The sequence below is a fragment of the Vigna umbellata genome, chromosome 4, assembly GCF_029865625.1.
Source record: "Vigna umbellata cultivar VRB3 chromosome 4, Vumbellata_1.0, whole genome shotgun sequence".
Lineage (NCBI taxonomy): Eukaryota > Viridiplantae > Streptophyta > Magnoliopsida > Fabales > Fabaceae > Vigna > Vigna umbellata.
This window is the reverse complement of record NC_142168.1, coordinates 3,612,359-3,626,466: the sequence shown is the minus strand read 5'-3', so window position 1 is coordinate 3,626,466 and position 14,108 is coordinate 3,612,359. Positions and strand designations below refer to the sequence as shown.

General features: G+C 37.2%; 1 protein-coding gene across 1 annotated transcript; it reads right to left on the bottom strand.

The window, feature by feature from the left end:
• Window positions 1–6,424: 6,424 nt before the first annotated feature.
• On the bottom strand, window positions 6,425–12,279 carry LOC148199028 (exosome complex component RRP41 homolog). Its single transcript, XM_088114399.1, has 12 exons — window positions 11,824–12,279; window positions 10,616–10,681; window positions 9,735–9,781; window positions 9,589–9,649; window positions 9,385–9,420; window positions 9,227–9,294; window positions 8,375–8,453; window positions 8,253–8,289; window positions 8,017–8,133; window positions 7,807–7,892; window positions 6,749–6,838; window positions 6,425–6,648 (listed from the first exon to the last, which is right to left on the bottom strand). Exons 2-12 carry the CDS (start codon window positions 10,667–10,669, stop codon window positions 6,601–6,603), a joined length of 723 nt encoding a protein of 240 aa, XP_087970525.1. The 5' UTR covers window positions 10,670–10,681; window positions 11,824–12,279; the 3' UTR covers window positions 6,425–6,600.
• Window positions 12,280–14,108: the final 1,829 nt, after the last annotated feature.

The window sequence follows — 14,108 nt, the reverse complement described above, 5'->3', positions numbered from 1 at the left end:
ACGTGGCAACCTCAGAGTGGACGACCGTCCAGCATGGCCGACAGGAGCGTGGTGGAGTGCCCTGGCAGCATGGGAATGTGTCTGCCAAAGTGGGAACGTGCGCTGGCTGCCAGACTGGACGTGCGCTGGAAAGGGGGTGGGAACAAATCTGAGATCTGAATTTATTCCCCACTCCCACTGCACGCCCCCTCTTTCCTTCATTTCTGAGAAATTCTTTCTCTCCTCCTTCTCTCTAAACTCTCTGCACCCTCTCTCTAAGACACACCACCGTTTCATCCCCTCCAATTCTGTATTCCAGCACCGTAGAAGGACGCTCGGCGTCAAGGACTTCCAGAGAAGAACGTTCGGTTAGTGAAGCTGTGTGGATAACAAGCGTTGGCGGTAGGAGAAATTGTAGTGGAGAATTGTAATTTGCGCATCTGTGGACGTTCGTTCATTTTCCAAGTAAGGGAAGCTTATTTGATTTATTTCATGTGGTGTGCCTTGTATGAACGTTCGTTAATTTACTGCATGAAATTAATGCATGATGTATGATACGTATGAAATGTTTGAACGATCGTTATTTGCTGGATGAGTATAATGCATGATGTTAATGTGCTTGAGATGCATGAACGTTCGCTAATTTGGTGAAATGAAATATATGAATTTACATGATATGAGTCGTATTAACTGTGAAAGTTAATGGTGATATGAACTGGAATGAGAATGGATTGTAAGAGAATTTCCCATAAATATGTACGTTCCTACTGCACGGTCATTGACCGTTCGGTTTTCCAGTAAGTAACAGTGAAATGTTGATTCTCTCATTTAAATAGTAATCTAGTGGAGGACGAGCGTCCTCGTGTCAAAATACTCTGATTGAGCGTTCGTCCTTTAGGGTGCTCGGTTTTTATGATGAGCGCTCGTCCTAATTGGTGTTCGGTCTGAGACCGAACGCTCGCTCAAAATGGCGCTCGGTTTTGAACTGAGCGTTCGTCCAAAAGTGCTCCGAATTGAGCGTTCGTCCAAAATGGCGCTCAGTTTTGAACTGAGCGTTCGTCCAAAAGTGCTCCGAATTGAGCGTTCGTCCAAAATGGTGCTCGGTCTCACACTGAGCGTTCGTCCAGCGCTCGGTTTTGAATTGAGCGTTCGTCCTAATGGTCTCGGTTTTGAATTGAGCGTTCGTCCTAATGGTCTCGGTTTTGATTGAGCGTTCGTCCTAAAGGGTGTTCGGTTTATATTGAACGCTCGTCCAAATGGTGCTCGGTTTTGAAAGGAGCGTTCGTCCTAAAAATGGGGCTCGGTCTTACACTGAGTGCTCGCTCAAAATGGTGTTCGGTTTTATTGAAAAAGCGTACGTCCAATTTCAGATTATCCACCGTTTGGTTATTTATTTAAAATTCACGAGCGTCAGTTCATTTAAATATTCTCAAGGTAAATAACGTTCGTCCAAATAGCCATTCGCGTTCGTCCAAACGAACAGTGTATTTTTCAGCCATTCGTGTTCGTCCAATAAACAGTATAATATGTATCCCAGTACGTCATTGAAATTCAGCCTTTCGTACTCTGATTCGAACGAGCGTCTTTTGGGTCTCGCTCACAGCGTTCGTCCTCGGTTTTATTGGGGATAGAACGTTCCGTTTTTTTTTTGGTTTCATTATGAATGATGAAAATGATTATGGAATGATGAATAGTGAATGATGTACAGTATATGAAATGAAATGAAAGTATGAATATTGAACGAGCGTTCCGGGGAGGAATGACTCATGGATGATTATAAGAATTTTGTAAAGTATGACTGTGGATAGTTAATGCTGGCTGTTCGATCCTGATATTCCGTGACTACTCGTCCTCACATAGAGGGGTATGTCATGCGTGGGAATGGCAGGAGTTCCCCGTCACATAACAGTAATTTGGGCGGAACCGTTACATAACAGTAATTTGGACGGAACGGACTAACCTCGGGTGGCAGCTGATGAGAATGCCAGTTACCACACCACCCGGGTGCGTGAACGCCTGTAACTACGCAGAATTCATACAGTCCGGACAGTCAGTCGTGTATTGAGTTTTATGTTGAGCGTGCGTTGAAATAAGGACGTATGTTGAATTGTTTACTTGAATTGATGTGTTGATGCATGAATTAAATTACATAAGCTTACCCTTGCGTTTTCCTTGTGTTGTCTCGTTTTGTACGTCCGTCCTGTCATTGCAATGATCATCCGTGTGGATGTGAGCAGAGGGAGACGAGCGTTTGGAGGATGTTCTGAACGAAGAGAATCTGGTTGAAGTTGAAGTGAAGACCGAGCAGTAAGAGGTTCGGCTAGTAGTGTAGCAGTGTGCTATAATGGTTGTTCGATCACTTAGCTGTTTGCTTTTGGTTTGTACGACCGTTCGGTAATTTCCGTGTAAACCGTTCGGTCAAGTTTTAATTGTACGTTCGGCTGAAATTTGTAACTCTTGTGAGGACGTGCGGCTTTGCGCGTTCGTTCGTTATTGATGTAAGACTGTACTCAAGGACGTTTGTCCTTGAGCTTTCGTTCGTTCGATTTTATTTTTAGTAATAAAACTGTACTGTTTTATTATTAACTGTGATTTTCTAATTATATGGTTTATGACTGTATTTTTGGGATGTCACAACCTCCAACCGAATAAACGTGCTCAATCACGAAGTCATACATATTCTCAATAATATGTATCACTAGAATAAACGTGCTCAATCACGAAGTCATACATATTCTCAATAATATGTATAACTAATCCAATATTGGATCAAGGAAATAACCCACAATTCTCAATAATTGCTTCAAAATACTCCCACGGATTCATGCATTGCCGAACGTTATTTCCAACTCCGATACTATCTGAACGAACGTTCTGAAATCAATCCTCATAAAAGGCCGAACGCTGCCGATGAACACCAAACCTAACCGAGCTCCAAGGACGAACGCTCACAGACCAAGGACGAACGTTCACAAATTAAAGGACGAACGTTTACAAATTCAAGGACGAACGTTTAAGATCCACACCGAACACTTAAAACCGAACGCTCACTTATACCCAAAAACCGAGCGCTCACTTACACTCAAAAACCGAGCGCTCACTTACACTCAAAAACCGAACGCTCACTTATACTCCAAAACCGAACGGTCGTTAAACCCAAAAGCCGAACGCTAAGATCCATCACTTAGGCCGAACGCTAAACCATTGGACACTTTGGACGAGCGCATAATATCAGACATCTTCAAAGAACGAACGCTCTTTATAACCTATGGACGTTCGTCTTGAGACTAAGGCCGAACGTTCAAGATTACTCCACCAAAATACTAAGTTACGGACGAACGCTCATAATTCACTGTTTAAATACCACTTGGACGAGCGTCCCATATATTATGACGAACGAACGCGGGCGTTCGTTCGGAACCGAACGCTCAACAATTTGGACGAACGTCCAATTTCACCAGAATTGGACGAACGTTCAGAAGTTGGCCGACCACTATTTGGTCGAGCACTGTCAGGACGAACGTCCAATTTTGACTCCTCAAATGTGACGAACGCGCATTCTGCAGAAATTCTGCAGAATCGCACCAGAGTCCAGAAAGCCCAGAAAACCTCCATTTTCATTCCCAGATTTTACCCAGTGTTTCATCAAACACTAATAACTCAAAAATCAAGGAAATAAATCAAGCTCCCCTTACCTCTTGAAGACTTCCTTGTAAGTTTTGGGATCAATCTCCTCCTAGACGTGCAGATCAAGATCTCCTAGCAACTTCAACAGCTCTCCACTTCCTCTCCCAGATCTTGGTGCAAGAACTCCACCCTCACAAGATGCTCAACCCAGATCCTCCTCTCAGTTCTTCTAAAATTGGTACTGCTTCCCTTGGGTGCTCTTGGACGGTTGAAAAAGGGAAGAAAGGATTTCCTTCCTCTGGGTTGTTCTCCCGTTGTGGCAAGCATACACCAAAGCACTAAGTTTTGGAATAAAGGAGAGGACTTCCGAAAGCATCCAGCAGCAGCGTGAAGAAAGCTTCACGGCCTTTACAAGAAATTATAGTTTGGAAGCAAAGAAGAGAAGTCCAACACACCAGCAGCTGCAACCGTGAATGAAGAAGAAGTACATGGCCATGGCATCCGAGAGTAGATGCCCCTATTGAGACCATTCCCCCCTCATTCTCCCATTCCTATCATTGCACTCCAATAATGCACTCCCAATAGTCAAAGAGGTGGGTGACCACCATGCCCCCACCATGTCCCCCACCATCCAAAATTTACGGGTCTTACAAAATTCATACAAGATAATTATAAACAATTAACAATAATAAAATATTACTGTAAATGGTGATATAAGAATACAATATTTGACAATCATAAAAATAATCCTAATATAAAAATTCATGGGGAAACAAGAAGTTCAATCTGGCAGAGCCGGTTAGACAACTTCTAATCCATCCAAAAATACAATATAATTAAATAACAAGAACAATAACATGTATGGGGAAATAAGAAGTTGAATCTGGCAGAGCCGGTTAGACAACTTCTAATCCTTCCAAAAATGCAATAAAATAAATAAGTAAAGCAATAAATAGTTTGGGGAAACAAGAAGTTGAATCTGGCAGAGCCGGTTAGACAACTTCTAATCCTTCCAAAATGCAATAAAATAAATAAGTAAAGAAATAAAACGTTTGGGGAAACAAGAAGTTGAATCTGGCAGAGCCGGTTAGACAACTTCTAATCCTTCCAAAATACGATAAAAATAAACAAGGAAAGCAATAAAATGTTTGGGGAAACAAGAAATTGAATCTGGCAGAGCCGGTTAGACAATTTTTAATCCTTCCAAAATACAAAAATAAACAACTAATAACATACAAATGGCATAACATAATCAATATCACGTTTTACAACTATCACACTTGGATATCAACACAAAAGCATACTCTCATTTAAATTCAAAATCATACAGAAACAAAATACTCCATATTCAAGATTTAAGATCACACAAAAGCAAAATATAGCATATTCAAGACTCAAGATAATACAAAAGGAGATACTCAAGGTTAGCTCCCCTTACCTCTATTCCAGACTTAGTTTCCTCTTCTCAAACCGTTCTCCGGAAACTTCCAGAATTTCCCCTCTTCAACTAGAATTTCCTCCAACTCTCTTCTCTCACAATTTCTCTAGAATTTTGGTGCAAATCTTCAGCCTCCCCCCCTTGGCTATTTATAGCCAAAAAATTTTTTTACTATTCATTTTTACTATTCATTTTTACTATTCACTTTTACTATTCATTTTTACTATTCAAATATTATTTTTTATTCACCATTCTTATCTCTGAATGATTAATTCTACGTGGAGTGTTCTCTTCCACAATTTATTTTAATATTTTTTTTAACTATTCACTATTCACTATTTACTATTTACTATTTACTATTCACTATTCACTTTTCTTAAAAAAAATCCTAAATAAGTTATCAAAAATTTGAAACTCTCCCTCTAGAATTACTATAATTTTATATCCAAAAATTTACATTTTTCTATCCATTAAAATTATTATTACTAATAAAATGCTAAAATTTACTATTATAAATATTTTTTCATGGGTCTTACAAATTAAGCTACCAAAATTTCTTATTAATCTTTCCACATTTTATAAACTTATATATTTTCCATTCACAAAGAAATTTATTACTACTAGTAATAAAATTATTATTATTAAAGTAAATATTTTTCATGGGTCTTACACTTTCCTTTACCATAGAAATAATCCTAAAATTCTCTTGATCATTAACTTTCAGGTTAACTTTTTCTGTGAAATTTTTTTCCCAGAAAAATTAACATTTTTCCATACAATATTATTACTTCAAATACTTTTTTTTCTTCTAAATCTGTATTAGTGATGTTTCAAACTTACTGTATTCAACTCTACAAAAAAACTTCAGTATTCCGCTCTAGCATACGTATTTAAAAGAAATAAAAAAATGTTAACTTAATTAAACTACTTTATATTTACCAGGATTTAGAAATTACTATAAATTATTTACTTTTTATATTTACATAATTAATCAGTTTAACTCGCTATATCAAGACTTTAACTGCAATACAAACATTTAACACCAAAGCTGTCTTTATCAAACTGTATCGTACCCAAAAAGGAAATTTAGGAAACTAACCATTGAAATTAGTTAGCAATTAAATTGTCAATACTGATGTCATTGCTTTTTCTGAGGATGCAATCACCATGTACACACACTCCACCAACCCACTGATTATTTTGATTCTAACTTCAATCATTAATTCTTCATTCGTTGAAGTGTCAGATCATTAGTTCCATTCTACACGTCTTATTTTGGGGGATTGGTGGAAATTCAGAAAGTGGTCCCAAAATAAATCATAATTTTGCTACCTTTTATTCATAGTGATAAGGTGACAGAAATGAGAAACGAATTCTACAACAATTTTCCGTTTTATTCAGCACCGTATGCTAAAAACAAAATTGTTCCACGTAAATACAAGAGAATTCTCCTCCATAACCAAAAAAAAGCACAAATGCTGAAAGAACGGACCTACAAATCTGGAAAACCGTGACCACAGGTAATAATAATCATAGCATCATTTCTGCTATAAAAACTATACACCTCGTCGATACTCCAGTTGCTTTGTGTTCTCCAGCAAAATCTGCCAGCCAACAAAGAAACAGGATTTAAGTAGTGAAATTAATGTAAAACTTGTTTGGACTCCTCTTAGTATAATCACAAAAGTGTCAGCAGGTTCTTACTTCTCGAATGTAGTTTGCTATTGCTTTGCATCCTTCGATTGCCAGTTGCATAACATTTTCCAAAATGTCAATTGGTAGTTTAGAATCCATCTATAGACAGTAACAACAGAAATTAGTGCAAATAAAATTAAACTAGGAGCTTTTCCATTCTAAACTACGGAATATGGCAGGGAGTGAACGAATGAAATAAGCTGGATGAGAAAAGAAAAGCATTGCATGCTTTTCATAATAATGATAGTAGTAAATTTCTGATTAAAACTTTGAAGGTTCACAATCTCAACCAGCCTTTACATAGTGGCACGTGTTCGAAACAAATTTAACTCCATAATATCAATCTAAGAATGGGAGCAATAAACTGACTGATAAACTGTCATTGGAAAAAATCTATGCCAGCCCCACCAAATGAAGTTATCCTCCCTCTCTGTTTTGTGGACCATACATGAATTTCATCCTATAATAAGGTGGCGGAAAGAATATATCAACTATATTTCTTCAGTCAAAATTTAAAGTATCAACAAAAGATCTGCAACTAAAAAAGTAAAAGATGCTGAACTGGAATTCCAAATAAAGAGTTACCAAGTATGATACTAGTGAAAATTAAGTTACACTTGATCAAACATTAACTCAGACTAAAAAGAAGATTTGTCATGACATAACTCCATCAAAGGGTACAACAGCAAATCACTCTATCAGGAACCTTCGTAAGAAGTATCTGTTGATTAAAAAACAACTGATATTTGAAAAAAGATTCATGTGTACAGCAAACTATTAAGTTGTTAAATCTGAGGCGAGCTTAGATAAGCTTCTTTTGGGGATTTCCGAACATGCACCTATTCCCTCGAGTAATCAAGGGTTAAAACTCTACTGTTCTCTCCAAAATCTCTAATAACAAGAACAGTTTTTGAAGGAAGAGGAATTACAGCTTCAACACCACCAGACTCTTTACTACGTGAGTACCAATGACTGAGAGAGCAATAAAAAGTTTTCCTTTCTGTTGAACTAATTTACCTGGTTGACTACACAATAGATACAGAGAAAATAACAAGACATGAATTAACCTGAAGCAGTGTTACTTTATCCAACTTTGGCAGAATTCCTAGGGTTACATCAGGACCTCCAGCACTGTCTTCTACATAGTTCAAATCTGTACACATTCAGAAACCTTTAATAATTAGGGCAGCCCGTGCATCAGAAGTAGACAGAAACAAAACAGACATACCACACTTGTATTTAGCCAGTTCAAATTTAGAGTAAAAACAGATATATACCAAGCAGACTTGTGCTGTTAAGGTATCCGGCACTGCAGGATGTTACAAGATCACGCATAGGGATCCCAGCATCGGCAAGGGCCAAAGTTGCAGCATTTATACAAGCAGATCTAGTTCCTATAAAAGACATGTCAACATCACCCAAAATTAATGTACATATTAAATGAGTAAAGAGAGAAAATAAAATGGCAATGACAGAAGAGAATCACAAGATCCCATTATCAAGTCTTAGTTACCTCCATCTGCTTGGAGAACTTGGACATATATATCTATCTGCAAATTTAATAAGTAAAACATTAGGGAGGACTAGGGGAAAGCAAAGCACATGACAAAATAAGTTCTTAATGTGTAATAAAACCTGAGATCGAGGCAATAGATGTGTCAATATAGATGCTTCCATGGTTTGCCGAATAACCAGGGAAATTTCAGTTGATCTCCTGTAGAATGAGAACTTCAAATCACGTAGTAAAAAATAAGAAGTGATCCTATTATCCTTCTGTAAGAGAATACAATGAGAACCATATTAAAACTATGAAGGAAAAGCAAAACAGGATAACATTTATATCTGCAAACATTGATGGTTAAGCCATTCAAAACTATTCAGTGAGTTTTGGCCAAAGATTACTCAAAAAAGTCAAAGCTTGCAAAAAAGATTAAAAATGAGAAAAGGCAGTAAAAGGGTGCATGGGGTTAAGCTTTTCATTGTTTTATGATACATAACCCATTGCTGAGCCTGTAGTCAGCTATATCAAAGGCATGGAGCAGCCAGCCCCAAAAACACTACAATACGTTAGTGGATAGCAAGATAGTTGTTACATAGAAAATTATGAATGCAAGATTAAAAAAAAATTATACTGTATCACATGAACAAATGCAATATATATATATATATATATATATATATATATATATATTACTAATTAATAATATATATATTACTAATTAATAATCAAAATTTATACTCTAAAAGTCTAAACATGCATTACCACCATTGCTATTAAATTCTTACCTCAGTAAAAAGATCAAAAAGTCCAATTTACAAATTACAAGGCACTCTTAAGATAGATTCTACTAATGCAACATTCACTATCATCCTAGTAGTCTATGCTCCAATACCATTTTGATAAGTATAAAACTACGAATATATAAAAAATAAGTGAAAGGTCAAAAAGAATAGGAAGTTAAACAAAAGCAAGTAAATGAGCAAAACCTGTCACCCTTTGATTTCCTCATGCGATCTCCAGTGCTAAAATTATCCATGCTGTACTCACACCGAACCTATAGACATACATTGCACATAAGCAACAATTAAGTTTTTGTTACAATTCATATAAATACAGACAACATAACTTAGAAAAAAAAAACTACCAGAGCATGGTTGGTTATTTGGCTTCTATTTTGCACCTGAAATGCAGAGAAGTTACTAAAGAAAAACAGCAAATCATCTAAAGCTCAACTACAACATCAAAGTTTTTTAAATGTCTAAACCAACTAACACTGAAAAAGGATAGTTAACAATCCTTAAATTACATAGACAAATTTTCATTAGCAAGGTAAATAATTAAACAGTACCTCTCTAGGGCCATAGACGGCAGCAATAACTTTTGTATTACCCATCTCAAACATAGCAGAACTGTTTTCAAAATAAAAAAACTTTATGGTCAAATGCTTCAAATGATATCACAACTTAATTTTCTAAAAAGCTAAAATTCATTTACCCATCTGCTTTGGATACAGCACCAATTTCTGCACGAATTTGTCGCATCTACAATATACCATAAAGAGAGGAGAAAAAGTTAAAGGCAAAAGATCAGTAGAGAAAGAAATATAAAATCATAGATTTAGATCCTCTGCAGTGAAGGAATAACACTTTAGAGGATAAACTGCAGTAATAGTCATTGAGATTTTAATAACTTCATAGTTTCTTATACATGTACATATATTTTATCACACTCTTAAATACTAAATTTTTAATAAATAGTAATAACTTCACCTTATCCTCTAAAGTGCATCTCCTCATTTTAAATAGTCGAATCCCAAAATCATGTCCAAATCACAGCTGTTAAATAGGACTGAATTCCATAGGCCAGACCTTAAAATGCTGCTTTCAATTAGCTCATTTTGTCATAGGACCAAGTTCATATATCTCACTAAAAAAGGTTGGTTAGACATCCTTAGGGTTAGAACCCTCCATTTTCTTACTTTTATCATTTGGCAAACTACAACATTTGTAGCTTTTAAGTGATAGGTTTTAATGTTTATCAGAACTAAGGTTATTGACTGCTTCTAATCTGTTTATATGTTTTTTTGCAGTTCAAAATGTGCCCTTACACATTTCCATTACCCATGGCATGGCTCATCTATGTATAACCCATATGCAGAACTATCTGCAGATCTTATATATACTAATTAAGATAAAGCTTCAGTAATTCATGACTATGTAAGAATTCATGTAGGATATTATTATTTATTAATACTCCGCATTTCATACGCTTCATGAGTATTCTTGAAAGATCTAAAGGAACCTTTTTTGGAATGAATATTAAGTGAAGAAAAAAGGAGGAAAAAAAAAAGCCCAAGAAAAAAATAATAGCTGTACCTCCATGGGTCTGCGACCATCCAGTCGAAGTCCTTCTGGGCTGACGTATTCCATCCTCAGGTCAATCTATGGCAGAGACAAAAAGGAGACAAAGATGAGACATAAGCAGCTGGATTTTGTTTTATTTTGCTTTATATTCTTGGCTTCCAAAAAAAAATGATATTTTCTACTAAAGTTATTGAAACAAAATGGTGAGATTTTGCAGAATCTGAGCCATTTAAAAGTTTGTGTTGGCTCAAGTAGTTTGTGGGTCATGCAGTGAGATGAGTGAGAGGGCAGTTCGAATTAATAACACTGCTCAATTGAAAACATACCGAACAAACTCCAGTTGCTCTGTAAAGATTAGGATGAAAACAAGGTTACAAAAAATCAAGCAATCTGAACTTTGAATGAATATCATATAGACAACAACAAACATTTACCCAATAAGTGGGGCACTAGGTAAATAATATACCAGAAATAAATATTAGAAATCAGCAAACAACAAAATAACAACGCATTTGAAGAAAATAAATCTGGTCGTGTCCCTACCCTTTTAAACATTTAAGTTTGCTCTTAATCTTACTGCAAGCAAAGAAAAAGAGGAAAGTACACCACGGACAGAAAGATATTGTAAAGGGGTGGTTCTCGAAGCAAATTCAATCTGCATACTGTTATTATTTTTATTTTATTCTAGCACTCCCCGAATTTCAACAAATTTCTAAAGGAGAATGAGCAGGCTTTTAGTTTAATAGTTACAGAAGAAAGATTTGGGTCAATTATATATGAGAAGGACAGTGTTCCCTTCCCACTTAATAAACTAATAACACAGAGCAATGATTTTAGTGACTCGGTTATGCTATAGATCAATTTTATGGTTGAGTGGTATGCAAGTTCAAGGTGCAGGATTTTTAAGAAGAGCTTTTGTGAGATCGATACAAAGGGCAAGGAAGGGTTATAAGTTTGATTGAGAGAACGATATAGTATAGGAGTAATTGGTTATCAAGATGTTCAATGTTTGAAGCTTATACAAAGCTGTCGTAAACTCCATTTTTCTTGGTTGTAAATGTTGAATTGATTAAATTAGAAAAGCATAGCAACTTTTACGAGTTTAACAGAAAATAGGGATTGGGTGGTGAGTGGTGACACTGCAAGGCACTACACATGACAACGCAAACATTGAAAGGGTTTGAACTTTGATGACCAGAGAGAGAGAAAAGGAAAAGTACCTGACTGACGGCGAGATTTGACGGTGGCTGTTACGCTCTGTGTGGCGACGGCGAGAACGGAAGTTGGTCCGCGCACTGCAAACGAGCCTAGTCTAGGCAAGGTTCCGCTGTTCGGTGTTTAAATAGGTCACTAAATAGGTTTAATAGGTCACTTGTTTAAACCTGTTCGGATAGCAATGTTGAGCGTTCGGCCTTGAGTAGTATTCTTAGGTTCCAAGCGTTGCGCGTTCGTCCAAGTATTGAATTTAGTACTGGTGTTCGATGGTTTAGCGTTCGGCCTGATAGTGTAGGATTTGATAACGTTCGTCCAACAGCGTTCGGCCTGTTGATTGATAACGAACGTACGTCCAAATAGTGTTCGGCCTAGTGGTTGGAAGGTAGTGTTCGTTCAGTAACGTTCGTCCACTGTGCTCGGTGAACAGTGCTCGTCCAAATAGTATTCTGCAAATGTTTGATTTTAAATTCATTTTCTCTTGAATTGAATTACGTGCAAGGTTTGGAAAATATATACTGTGAAGTGATTTATGTGAATGTATGAGGTGTGTTGGATTTACTGTGATAAAATGGATATCTAGTGATTCGGGAGTAACAATATGATTCATGGACGTAATTCCATGATCCTCATGAGAGGATACATGGTGGTGGACGTAATTCCATGATCCTCAAGGAGAGGATACATGGTGGTGATTTAGGGTGTACAGAATGATTTCATGGTAGCTCAGTCTTGGGGGTTTTCCTGACGCTCCAATGGTCTTTCATTCTCAAGTAGAGAGGATTGATCCATGTGGTGAGGAGTAGCAGGAGGTCCTAGTCTTGGAGGCTTCCAGTATGCTCCAGGGCATGGAACGGACTAACCTCGTGAGGGTGGTAGGGTGGAACCCATTGGCAATGGCTTTGCAAAGCAGTAGAGGCCACCACGAGTGCATAACCCGCCATAGCTCGGTAATCATTCTGGTCCGGACGAGTCGGTCTATAAAGTAACAAGTCGGGGTTTAATGTAACAAGTCTTGTGATGTTAGTTTACCATGTATTTGTGACTTTTGCATATCATGTTGGATTGTATAACATGCTTTTTATATCTAGCTCACCCTTGCATTGTTTGTGTTGTGTGCTGTTTGGGTATGTTTCTTTGGCGATGATCATTGTAACATCCCAATTATATAATAACCAATATTATATAATAACATTCAAATATAGAGAACAGTCAGAATATGACGTGTAATTTAATTGTTAAATTACAATCATCCAAATAAAATGAGCGAAAATTTAAACTTGAACAATTGAAAGGATTGATCACTACAAGTGTTCAATCAGGAAATTTCTAGGAAGACTACTCTGCAACATCAGCAACCTCTAGCTCTTGATCCAAAGGACTCTCCTCGACAGCATCTGCTCCCATCCAAGTGGATGATCATCGCCAAAGAAAGATATCCAAATTGGCACACAACACAAACAATGCAAGGGTGAGCTAGATATAAAAAGCATGTTATACATACAGCACAGTTAATTCATGCAATCATTCATAGATTCATATAAAAGAACAATTAAAGCATACTCATTGATCCATATTTCACATACTTCCATGACATGTAAACATTCACCCAAACATGGTAAACTGACATCACAAGACTTGTTACTTTATACCCCGACTTGTTCCTTTATAGACCGACTCGTCCGGACTAGAATGATTACCGAGCTATGGCGGGTCTTGCACTCGTGGTGGCTTTATGAAACTTGGGCACTCCCGCCCTGGCACTACCGCCTTGTGAAACTTTAGGCACTACCGCCTGGTGGAACTTTAGGCACTACCGCCTGATGGAACTTTGGGCACTCCCGCCCGGCCACAATCACGAGGTTAATCCGTTATCACTCACCTTGGATCATATGGAAGCATCCAAGACTAGGACCTCCTGCTACTCCTCACCACATGTTCAATCCTCTCTACATGAGAAGAAAGACCATTGGAGATTCAGGATGACCCCCAAAACTGAGCTACCATGTAATCATTCTATACAACCCCAAAACACCACCATGTATCCTCTCCTTGAGGATCATGGAATTACGTCCATGAATCATACTGTTACTTTGAACCTTAACCCAAGCCATGAATAACCATATACTACCATATTATCACAACAAATCCAACATATCTCATACATTCACATATTTTCACATATTTCACGTTACAGCATATATTCCAAACATTGGTACACATAATTCAATCCAAGAGCAAAGGAACTTAGAACCCGTTACCATTTGCAGACCATTGGATGGACGAACACTAT